Here is an 11,611-nt window from a genome sequence, read left to right as displayed (position 1 = left end):
AATCTGTCGTCAGGTTAATTGCATCAGCACGGAATTCACACCGAAAAAACACGGTGGTGAGAAGGGAGTGCCATTCAGAATTCAGGTGGAGACGAAACTCCCTGAAGGTCCTCGTCTCCACGCAGCTTCTTGCCAGATCAAGGTATTCAAACTCAAAGGGGCAGACAGAAAACACAAACAGGACAGAGACAAGATCCTGCGACGACCTGCACACGAGCAGGACAATTATCAACCGAGCTATGACTGCACTGTTCTGTCCGATGTGAGTGAAATCTTACTCGGGAAATAATGGGGATCAAGTGTTTTGACTCTCGGGGATGTTTCAGATACCACTGGAGTTGTTGACACCCGCAAATGTTGAGTCTCAGAACGAGGGCAGTACGTACGCTGTTGCAGATGCCATGTGAGTTTATTTGGAACATCTTAATTGATTTGATCACGCTAACAACTCGCTAATGCTTTGGCGCTAATTTACTAGCTCCAATTCAGATGTTTGGGAATTTAACGAAATATTTACGACTGTGGGAATTTTCTATGGAATTCGTTTTTACGTCTGAAAATAAAGATAACAGAAATCCGATTTGGCGAGAAAAATTGTACTTTTCGTGCAGGTATGCCGTAAAATCGATTTCTCAATTCACTGCGGAAAGTGCAATTAACCGATTTTTCATTGAGACTAAAAAAATCAAATAGAAATGAAAAAATAAATTTAAAACTCATTTTAAAGCGATGAAATTCCGCAGATCCTCACCCGAACAAAACCTGTCATTAGGTATTAAAAACAATAATAATGCATTGGTGGAATTTTTTATCGATCCATTTAATTTTCCATTTGGGAAAAGCCGATTTAGCGAGTGAACTACCCTAATTGAATAAATTCTCGGTTTTAAAAATGAACCGATTGCTGTGGGAATTGGCGTGGTGAAACGCCGAGGAAAAAAGATAAACCCACGCTTCTCGTTGGTATCTCTCTTTCGGATGGGCAGAATATAACCGGTTGAAACCGCGATTAAACAGCTCGACGTTAGTGTGGGTTCGCCCTGGTGGGGATCAAGATAAAATGAAAGGAAGAGTGAGAGGATTGAGTGGTGAGGGTCTGGTCAAAGCGTCTGGTGGGATCTAACAGGCATTAAACGACACTAGGTAGTGCTAGGTAGTTGATCAATTGTGCTCGGATCGTACGAGTTGTGATTCGTCCAAGGCCTGCAATCCGCGTATTAAAGTGTTTGAGATCAACTGCATGAACCGGCTATAACTGGTGCAAGCCAGTAGTTCAAACCAACGTATTCGACAACAGTGCGCAAACGTATCGGGTGGGAATAGCTCCGGCAAATTCACCTCACCTTATAATGTATTCTGGGAAATAAAGTAGCTACAATACTTTGGCACATTCATACCGGATTATTTCAGTTTAACTTATTGTCTTATGTGATTAATATTTCAATATCTTTGTCTGGAGGGAACCGGCTGTCGCCTGTATTTCGGTTATTGTGTTCCGTCAGTGAATTAAAAGACCAGAAGAAAGAGAGAGATTGAAAGTCAGTACTTGGTTGTGACTCGGAGGAAAACGCGCTCTGCAACACCAGTTTTGCCATTCAATTTTACATTCAGAGTTGCAGTTTTTTTAAATATTTATTTTTATCTTCACGGGGTCTCATGGTACTCACGGTTCTCTGATCGATCCAGCGATTGAAATAGTGATCGAAAAACCCGCCGACATGATTTACCGTTAGTGTCGCAATTTTAGTGATTTCACTTCCGTGATTTTTTATTATTAAGAAACCGTATGAATTGTTGTTTTCCGCTTGGATATTCGTACCGTATGGACAGCGTATGAGTTAGTGGAGTTTATTTTAGAGAAGATCGTTGGGATTTTTTAATTAGCAGTCAGCGGGAATGATCTGTATCATAGCAACGGTCGTTCACCTTGTGGAGCTGAAGCAGAAGCCATTTTTCTCTGGGTGTTCAGTTGAATTTATGAACAATTCGATGGAAAAGCCTGTGGTTATTGAGGTCAAGGGTAAAGAGAATTTCGTCGTTAGAATGTCTGGTCGTCAGGAAGAATTACATCCGGATCAGGCTCGTTACCTCAGATGACGAGCAGCCTGATCATCGGTGTGCCGATGTTTAAGTTATTGGGCTTTCTTTTATCGTTGATTCGCTGATTAATATCGCATGGACAATATTTGTTTCATTTGTTCGTTGATCGTTGAATTTTTGAGGAGAATTTATTTATTGATACCAATATGCTCGGTGATTATCGCAAACATCCGATGCTACTCGTTTACGAGATCAGCGTTCGACAATTTGGCTCGGTTGGTATTCAACTTGTAGCACGTGTTTTGTATACATCGAGGTACGAGCAGACAATTGTAAGACTGGGTGAATCTGGTCGCAAGTATCTGGTTAATCTGGTTGGAACCAGAAGACGTTGGCCTGTTAAACGACTTGGAACACCCAGATATTGCGATAAAAATATTGTTCGCAAGATTTTTAAACTCGGGGAGAGCTACCAGTAAGAATTCATTAAACCTTTGTTAAAAAATTATCAAAATAATTACTCTATCAGAAATATTTGATAGAAAAACATTCAATACATTAAAATTTTTTTCTAAAAATTATTGGGCATACATTTTCTCTCTTTTTCCCATTGTTATTTATTTTTTTTTCTCAAATAAAATTCAAGGAAAAATGGTAAACGGAGTTGTAATTTTATTTATCCATTTTTGGAATTGTTAAATTTTTTTTCAGTTCACCGCAGAATCAGAATGACGTGGGCACAGCCTCATCATCTATGGCGATGGTGCCAGCGTTCGTGACAGTGGTACCACCTGTACTCTCTGGTTTGGATTCAGTCAAGGAGGACACAAATGGCTCCTCAAAGTCGGTCACTGGATTGCCCTCATCACCAGCTATTGCACCAGATCAGGGGACCTGCAGTGATAAGAACACAACAAATGCACCAGGGGAATTAGCACCTGATGCTAATGCCTTTCAGACCTGTGCCTGGCTGCGCTCAAGTCGTTTTCAGGCATTCGAAACCACATTCTCAAGCTTCTCAGCGGCTGATATCCTCAGACTCTCCAGGGACGATCTCATTCAGATCTGTGGACTCGCTGATGGAATCAGATTGTTTAATGCACTACATTCAAAACCACCAACACCCAAGTTGACACTTTATTTTGATGTTGAGGGAGGTGGCAGCTGTCTGTGGCGTGTTGTTTATCTTGAGAGTCTCACCAGTGGTGCACTGGCCAGTAAATTACTTGCCACTGTCAATTTACCCAATGATCGACTACATTCCGTTCTACTTCAGGGACCACAGGGAATTCATGTGCTGGTGTCCAATGAGCTTGTTGCCAATATGAAAGATGAGAGTATGTTTCTTGTTGAAACCATAAAAGGTAATTTGGTGAAAAATAAATAAATTAAAAATTAAACAAATAAATACTAAACATGGCAATCTACAAATACATAGAAAAATTGGAATGAGAAAATTGCAAAAGCCCCTGTATGTCTTTGACGATTTGATTGATTTGTTTTTTATGCATTTTTTTTTTGTCAATTCAGATTCGTCGAGTGAACGATATAAACTGCTGCTAAAGCCGTCTATTTCTCTTAAATGAGTGACGACAATGGAATTTGGGAGCAGATAAGACTGTTGGTGATGGAATTTATGCCGATGGATTGTGAGGATATCGATGCTTTCATTGAGAATCTCACGCGATACCAATGAAAATTATTTTTTTTATTGCAATCGAGATCGAGAACAGGGGAATGAGTGACTGATTGGCAGTGAAGTACACGATAATTAAGATTCATTAGAGTATCTCTGCTTAGCAGACTTTTTCGGGCTAGTTTACACACTCGTGCAGCTTTGTTATAGTTGAGAATTATACTCATTTTATTTTGTCCATTTGTTTTTTAGGGTTTTGTCGATTCGATTTATCTTGACCTCTACTTTTTTTGTATTTTATTTGAGATTTATAATAATGGAAGTCTGGAACTTTTTGACAATTATGCATGATTAAGTTTTCTTTATTGTTATTACGTTGAAGTAGTCATTGTGATGTAGAATATGTAAATAGATAATTCGTGAATTACTCAGGTATTTTCGGGAGTGCCTTTCGCTGGCTGTTGAAGTTTTAGAAAATTAGTCGAACGAATTTTAAAATTTCTTTATTTTTAGAATTAATTGAGGAGATCGTTATCGCCTCGGGTATGATTGCGATTTTTTCGTTTGACTATTTTAAATGAGACAATTTCAAATTATTTTGTGGATAAAAATATATATTTTATGACTACATACAAGAGATTAATAAATAAGATGTTTAACTTTTTGTGGAGTGACTTTTTCATTGAAACATCCATTCGAATTGCAATTGTAGACATTTCATTTTCCCAATTCACTAAATCAAATCAATCTATCGAGAAAAATGGGAAAAACGAAAATATCAACTTCTGGCCTTGTCTCCTGGCTGAGATCAAAATTTCAGTTCAAAACACAGATCATCCCTATAAAATCGTTTTTATTGTTACAATTTATTCTAATATCTGAGTATAAAATTAAACATTACTACCTTAAACCAATTTTCAATCCTCATCTCTCATTTTTTTAATCACGAATGATAATTCAAGGCACACGTCCGACAGTGAAAGGTATCATTTTTTAAACTTGACGTCAACAATTTGCATTACAAATTCCACGAGCCTATCAACAGGTTTAATAGTCAAATAACTCACAAAATGTGATCAGTCCATTCCATTATATCATACACCCTGTGCTGCCTGTAAGTCCCCCTACTCATTAAAGTCCCAGTCATCTAGTCATAAAAATTCCGAATGATTCTCCGGAATTAATGATTGTCGATTTACTGGCCACGACAAAAATTCTTCAAGTTCATCCTTAGAATTTTCCCTCCTGCATTTCTGGGAATTTCGTCAATGAACACAACTCCCCCTGATTAATAAAAAAAAAAGAGAATTAATTCGCTATTGAAATGGACAACCGAACTATCCCTGAAATAATTCTCCAATCGATAGAAAAAAAAAATTACCAGTAATTTGCTTGTACTCCGCGACTTTCCCTCGGATAAAATTTTGCACTTCTTCTGCAGTCGCCGTGTGGCCCTTCTTCAGGACAATGAATGCCTTTGGAACTTCTCCACATCTCGGATCAGGTGTACCGATAACAGCTGCATCACTGATAGCAGGATGCGTCCTAAGGATGGCTTCCAATTCCGCAGGTGGAACCTGAAATATTCAAAGGATAAAAATAAAAAACATTCAGAATAAAAGCAAGAGGAGAATATTAATAAATAAAATGGATAATTACCTGGAAGCCCTTGACTTTGATAAGTTCTTTCAATCTATCAGTGATATAAAACGCAAATTCATCATTATAGTAAGCAATATCACCAGTTTTGAGCCACCCATCGTGAAACGTCTCATTCGTAGCCTTTTCATTCTCGTAGTATCCCTTCATGACGTGGGGACCTCTTATCCAGATTTCTCCAGTTTGACCTGGAGTCTGTATGTCCTCCCCTGTAATCGAATCAACCAATCTTGCCTCAGCGCTGGCGCAGGGATGACCAATGCTAGCGAATTGATTATTAATCGCCTGGAGAAAACCAGCACCCGCGCACTCAGTGAGTCCATATCCTGGTGAAAAATCAAAAATCAAATTCATTTAATCCATAGATTATTAAACTGCCATCGACACATACCCTGGATAAATTTCGCAGATTCGTTATCAAGCGCAAATTTATCGTAGACTCTGGCTACATCTGTTCCACCTACGGCGGCTGCACCATTCACTATAGCTCTCACATTTTTCAGGTGTTCCTTTTGCAACAATTGCGTACCTCCCAAGAACAACAGAATCGGTGGAACGCAGAATATCAGAGTACACTGAGAATAAATCCCGTATCCAAATTACATCGACTACTTGTGAGTTAATATTACACAAAACAATCGATAAAAATTACGATAAATAATCAAGCTTACTGGATGTTTCGTAAGGACATTGATATAATTTTCAGCTGTGAAAACTGGTAAAGTAATGAAATGTGCCCCGTGAATCATTTTCGTGTGCAGAATATTGTTCATTCCATAAATGTGGAACAGCGGTAGAACTACGGGTATCACATCGTGAATGTCTGAAATAGTTGAATAAAAAACCATAAATATTAAAATCCTCTGAATAAATTCACCACCAGCCAGGAAATATTTACCATTATCCATCATTGTGCTTTGATTATTCATAAGTATATTAGAAATGAGATTTCTATGGCTCAACATGACACCTTTAGGGAGTCCTGTGGTTCCACTGGAATAAGGCAAGACACAGATATCATCGGGTGTACGATTATTCTTGGGAACATCCGGTAGTGTCTTCCCCCTCGTCAAGAGATCCTGAAGCAGTAAATAATCTCATTCATTCTTGCGATCTCCACGAGTCAAAATAGTTTGATAAATGAATAATTGATAGCACTAGCTCAGTCTCCCTGAGGGGAAGCAGTAAAAAATAAATTTTCCAGCAACTCCAGGGAGACCCTGATTTCCATAATTTTTTTTCCTGGAACTGTTGATGGAGTTCCCGTTTAAAAAAAAAATAGAGAGTGAATTCGAGAGAGAGAGTAATGAGAGATAAAAAATACTTTGAATGGTATTGTCCCATCAGGCAAAGGTCTAACTCCATCCTCAACAACGATGATTGGAGAATTGTGTGGGAGTGTTGCATTTCCAGCAGCCACAGCATTGGGGGCAATGCCACTGGACGTGATGACAGCTTTAGCACCTAATAGTTGAATTCGTCTAGCGATTTCATCTGCAACAATGTAATCAGTATCGTACTACATTGACGTGAATGAATTCAAGTACAGAGAGCAAAGTCCACGTTTTGATTAGCCCCAGCCATTGTATAATTCCGATAGCAAATTCGTGGGACTGATTGGATCGTGGTAAAGGTCGCCGACCGTGCCCGCTACAAAATCATTAATACTAGTGATATAATTTCGGCAATCTTATTAAAATTATACTCGCTATCGTATCATTCTTATAACAACGTGCCACATGTATCTTCAGCGAGACGAAGTCCAAGTATTTAATTTAACGCTCAGCGTCGGTTTATCGTGAAGCTATGATCGGCAATTCTCTGCGAAGCACATTATCCAATGCTTCACGAGGAAAACAATCATGCGCAAATACATGACCTTTGTGTAATGACGGAAATCGATGATTTGGTAGGAAAAATAATATTTTATGCTGACGGTATCCTTTGGTGGTATCTTTTCATATTCAGAGGACAGAGTACAAGGATTCAGGCGCACGGTAATAGGGGAATGTTGAATAATTAATGAAGATTTTTTTAAATCGGTGCAGTACCAATTAATATGTGGAAAATCCATGAAATTATTATCAGACTGACAAATTGATAGCTTCGATAGAATTATTTAAACACATTTTTTCCAGTTGTGTAACGATTGTGCAACGCAATGAATGCAGCATTGAAGAATTATTGAAGTATAGCCAATTGGAAGTTCAAGCTCATGCAATCATGTACGTTATTATTACCGATGTTTTTATTTTTTATTGTGAAAGCATTGATTACCGAAAAAATATCCATGCTCTGGGTTTTAATTATTCGGGTTTTTTATTGTAACTCTCGATGGTTTGAATAATTATCGAGTGAGAGCTAATGAACTTTTTACTCACCCACTGTTTCGATTGGATTGACAGATGTTGGTATGAGTCCAGCCTCCATTGTTCCCAGCAATGCAATCGGACTCTCTGGCAAATTGGGAAGAATTATCACTACGATATCGCCATCCTGGAGTCCCATATTCCTGAGACTCCTTGCAACGTAATTTGCACTGTCTCGAGCCTCTGCGTACGTCAATTTTCGACCTGTTACACCGCATTCCTTCGAATTCGAGAACAAGTTGATCATGAGCTCGAATAAAATATTTATTTGTTATTTAGGTTGTCGGGGATTACCAGAGCAACTCGTGTTGGCCATTTGTTGACGTTTTGCCAGATGAATTCTGGCATTGTTGTTGATGGAATATCAACATCACCGTAGGGCGATGTGAATATTTTTGCACCGTTGAGTCCTTCCATCGTTTTCCATTTTGCAGCCACTGAGGCTTGTCTCACTGTCACATTCATTATTCTTGTTCCAGTCTTCAGGACAAGCCCCATTCGCTGACAGCCACGGATTATCGATTCCATTTCTCACTCTTCAAGTATTTCTAAAAAAAAATTGTATCACAAAGACATGAGAGTTTTATTCAGGATTTTGTGTTGTAATGAAATAATAATTCATGTGGAGTGTACAAAAAATAGTTCATCTTCCTCGCAGAGGAAGATGAACAGATGTTGATTGATAAATGAAGTGGTGGTTAAGTCGACTATTCACGTTTTACCACTTCACTCTGAAGACTCGTTTTATTTCTGGAATGCGAGGAATTCTCAATGCGATTGCAAAGTCCACGATGGCGAAGCGTTCAGGGAATTTGAGAGCAGAACTTAGAACGCTAGAGATAATATCCCTGATGGTGAGATTTCTCCATCCATCCGAGATCGATGATAAATTATTCTTAAGATAATTGATACTAGATTTGATACTGATTTCGGAATAATACATTCGAGAAAAACAATGCCCGAGTGCAGTGACAATTAAAAATGTAATCACTACAAAATTGAGTTGAAATTGAAAGACCGAATTTAATGAGCAGAATGGTGCTGTTATCTTTCCACTTGATTGAGAAGCCATTTAAGTACATTCACTCTCGAGTGTAATTCAAGTCGCTGACAATTATTCCCATAATGATGGAAAACTAGTTTTTTTTTACTTCAAATTGCTGTAACAATCCACCGCAACTCAGCAAGGACAGGTGATTGGTGTGTGTTTTCTAAGAAAAATGATTCCCATTGCTGACAAATATCAATTTTTGCAAATCATTATGGAATAAATGCGATTGCAATTTATTATTTTCATGGAAGACAATGAGGAAATTAATTCCCTTCAATTGGGCATTGCAGGAAATGCAGCTTCAGACAATTCCATGGAAATCTGCGGGAATTCCGGTCGTTTGGTTGGCAGAAAAAAATTATTGGGTCGTGCAAAAAATCGGTTGGGGCAAAGTCCAGTCTGCGGCGGATTCCATAACAGGATGGGCAATTTATTTGGCGCGAAGATTATTCTGGTGAGTCCTACCGTAAATATTTTCACATTCCATTCGATCAGAATAAAAATCCCATCGAGATCGAGATTAAATTGCATCTCCATTAAAATTTTCTACCTGTTACGGTAATTGCACTCTTGCGCAATTAATTGAATCGATATTTTCCATCGATCCAGCCGCAATTATTCTGCTCCCAAAACATTAAAAATTGAGATAAAAATGTCAGACGAATCGCATCGGTTTCTGTTTTCTGAAGCCTGACATGAAATCCTATCAGCGCCGATTTATCAACAAAGACGCAAATAAATCATTAGTAATTTCCGCTTCAAAACTTCAAGTCATGACGCAAAGCCGCGACTGCACGGAAAGCAAATAAAATTGATTAGTGAAGTGGAACGTGGTATCACGATGCCACGGAAAACCGATTTATCTAAAAAACGATAGATTATACGAGAAAATATCAGTTTTCTCTTCAATTCCCGAGAGTTTTCGAAAAACCGTTAGTCAATAAAAATTCTCCTGAGGGCCGAGATAAAAAAAACATCGAAAAGAGAAATGGATAATGAAGAATTTTAACGGCGCATCCGACATTTTTCGAGTTGATCCCTTAAAAAATCAATTTATTATAATTAAAAAAGAATAAATTTATATATTAATCTCTCGAGAGAATGTTTTCTTAAATATTACCAATGGAATAAATCGACTGAGTTCTGGTGTCGGTGAACCCGAATTATAAACAAATGCCTCAAGGAACACCCTGTAAAATGCACCAACCGAATTTTCAAATATAAATAATAAATATGAATAAAAAACTCGCGGTATTCTCAAAGTGAATTCCGCGAAAGTCGCGATTTCACGAAAAAATGACGATTCACAGTCGTGTGTTATGAGGGGGGTGAAAACGTGGGGCTTTGACCCCGCGTTATTTTTTTTTTTTATTCACCCCCTCGAAGCCTGCGTGAACCTCCCCCGATGGAAAAACCATCCCCGTCGGGTTTTCCCGATTATTTTCGATTATCTGGGGAATTTTTGAATGGGAATCACTATCCGTACCTCGGGATTTCGACAGATCCGTTGATCACTGAATTTTTCGGTGCCTTCAGCAGGAGGACTCAACTACCGACTTGGATTCTGTGTGGAAGTTCAACATCTCCCTGCTACACGAATTTCTCCCACTCCTGGTGAACATCCACCACCGACTTCAACACTTGCGTCACAGCTGTCATTATTTTTTCACTCGGGTGTTTTCGGCTAGATCATACGGTGCACTCACCAAAAAATACATATTCAATTTAAAAATGAATAATTCCCATGAATTTTTATTGATCTCCAATTATTATAATCAATTTTCAGTTTATTAGGAAAACAATTAATTCACTCAGTTGATTAATTAATAATGACTGATTGATTAATTCAATTATTCCACGACTAATGGAGTTCCATCTGAATTATTTCTTCTGAGAAATTTCGGGAGCGCATACTAGTATCAATAAATCCAAGTAATTACGGTTACAATTGATTAATGTGAGAATTATTATAATTAATTCAATTTATTGTAATTAATAATTTTCTTATGTGTAAGTACCTCTGACTTAGATGTTGAATTTTATATTATCATTCATATCTGCAATCAAAATCCAATTCATCAATTTATCCGTTAGTTATGAATATTTTAAAAAAAAATTTATCACTCTCTCCCCCATGAATATTCAGATATCGATTTTATGCTGTTTGAATATTCATTTATCAGATAAAAACAATTTGTGCATTTGTTTTCAAGTAATGTACATGTCAGTTTATATTTATCATTTATACCCTTTAATTACGATCGTAAATTAATGAGATCTCAATTTTTTATTTCTATTTGTTTAAATTAATGGGGACTTCCAATAAATATTTTTTTTTCGAGTTTTCTCTGAGGAAAGTCGAATGAAATATGATTCTGAGGGTTTTTAAATATTGTCTTTACAGATTGTATGATAGAGTCGACATCTGCTGAGGATTCTGCGAACCTTATCAGCGCTCTGATAATGGAGGGACCGCCATTTGTATTTATTCCTCATAAAATCGAAGCTCTGCCCTGAAAAAAAAAATCCACTTCAAAAATACCCCTTTTACCGCATTTTTACTCAATTAAATATTCATTTCTCTGGATAATATAAAAAAATTGTTTTTTAATTTAATTTTTGTATTTATTATTCACAGACTATTTTTATCTACTCATATTTAATTTTACAATAATGTATGACAAATAGAAATAAAAAAAAATTGATAATTGAAACCTCCCGTAATTGAAAAGTTAATTTAATAAGTTCAATAAATTGTCAAAAGTCAATAAATATTGTGCGATAAAAAAATACTGTAATTTCACAATTTGCGCATTAACCTCCAATTGTTGCAACAACGAAGGACTGGAGGGAGAG

General features: G+C 37.3%; 3 protein-coding genes across 5 annotated transcripts; 2 read left to right on the top strand and 1 right to left on the bottom strand.

Moving 5' to 3' along the window:
• Positions 1-854: 854 nt before the first annotated feature.
• gem (gemini) lies at positions 855-4,414 on the top strand. The gene is made up of 3 exons (XM_011309774.1): positions 855-2,515; positions 2,752-3,404; positions 3,571-4,414. Exons 1-3 carry the CDS (start codon positions 2,247-2,249, stop codon positions 3,624-3,626), a joined length of 978 nt encoding a protein of 325 aa, XP_011308076.1. The 5' UTR covers positions 855-2,246; the 3' UTR covers positions 3,627-4,414.
• On the bottom strand, positions 4,052-10,349 carry LOC105269482 (4-coumarate--CoA ligase 1). Its single transcript, XM_011309775.1, has 10 exons — positions 10,242-10,349; positions 7,999-8,252; positions 7,717-7,924; positions 6,660-6,829; positions 6,234-6,414; positions 6,007-6,158; positions 5,727-5,910; positions 5,336-5,661; positions 5,058-5,253; positions 4,052-4,960 (listed from the first exon to the last, which is right to left on the bottom strand). Exons 2-10 carry the CDS (start codon positions 8,230-8,232, stop codon positions 4,872-4,874), a joined length of 1,740 nt encoding a protein of 579 aa, XP_011308077.1. The 5' UTR covers positions 8,233-8,252; positions 10,242-10,349; the 3' UTR covers positions 4,052-4,871.
• LOC105269483 (uncharacterized) lies at positions 8,264-11,359 on the top strand. 3 transcript variants are annotated; one of them, XR_892451.1, is made up of 3 exons: positions 8,264-8,897; positions 9,046-9,209; positions 11,160-11,359. XR_892451.1 is itself a non-coding variant. In XM_011309777.1 (3 exons), coding segments are annotated over exons 1-3 (333 nt in total). In that variant the 5' UTR covers positions 8,264-8,390; the 3' UTR covers positions 11,161-11,359. The 3 variants fall into 3 exon arrangements, 1 of the variants encoding a protein (XP_011308079.1); XR_892452.1 differs by having other exon boundaries at positions 8,264-8,904; XM_011309777.1 differs by having other exon boundaries at positions 8,264-8,558.
• Positions 11,360-11,611: the final 252 nt, after the last annotated feature.

The sequence above is a fragment of the Fopius arisanus genome, unplaced genomic scaffold (genome assembly GCF_000806365.1).
Source record: "Fopius arisanus strain USDA-PBARC FA_bdor unplaced genomic scaffold, ASM80636v1 scaffold00070, whole genome shotgun sequence".
Lineage (NCBI taxonomy): Eukaryota > Metazoa > Arthropoda > Insecta > Hymenoptera > Braconidae > Fopius > Fopius arisanus.
This window is presented reverse-complemented; position numbering and strand designations above follow the sequence as displayed.

Coding starts and splice junctions, on each gene's coding strand:
- gem (XM_011309774.1), top strand. CDS start 2,247: ATGCTCGGTGATTATCGCAAACATCCGATGCTACTCGTTTACGAGATC. Junction 2,516..2,751: donor AAACTCGGGGAGAGCTACCA/GTAAGAATTCAT, acceptor ATTTTTTTTCAG/TTCACCGCAGAATCAGAATG. Junction 3,405..3,570: donor TCTTGTTGAAACCATAAAAG/GTAATTTGGTGA, acceptor TTGTCAATTCAG/ATTCGTCGAGTGAACGATAT.
- LOC105269482 (XM_011309775.1), bottom strand. CDS start 8,232: ATGGAATCGATAATCCGTGGCTGTCAGCGAATGGGGCTTGTCCTGAAG. Junction 7,925..7,998: donor GGCCAACACGAGTTGCTCTG/GTAATCCCCGAC, acceptor TCGAATTCGAAG/GAATGCGGTGTAACAGGTCG. Junction 4,961..5,057: donor GGAGTACAAGCAAATTACTG/GTAATTTTTTTT, acceptor TTTATTAATCAG/GGGGAGTTGTGTTCATTGAC.
- LOC105269483 (XM_011309777.1), top strand. CDS start 8,391: ATGAAGTGGTGGTTAAGTCGACTATTCACGTTTTACCACTTCACTCTG. Junction 8,559..9,045: donor TAGAGATAATATCCCTGATG/GTGAGATTTCTC, acceptor TGGGCATTGCAG/GAAATGCAGCTTCAGACAAT.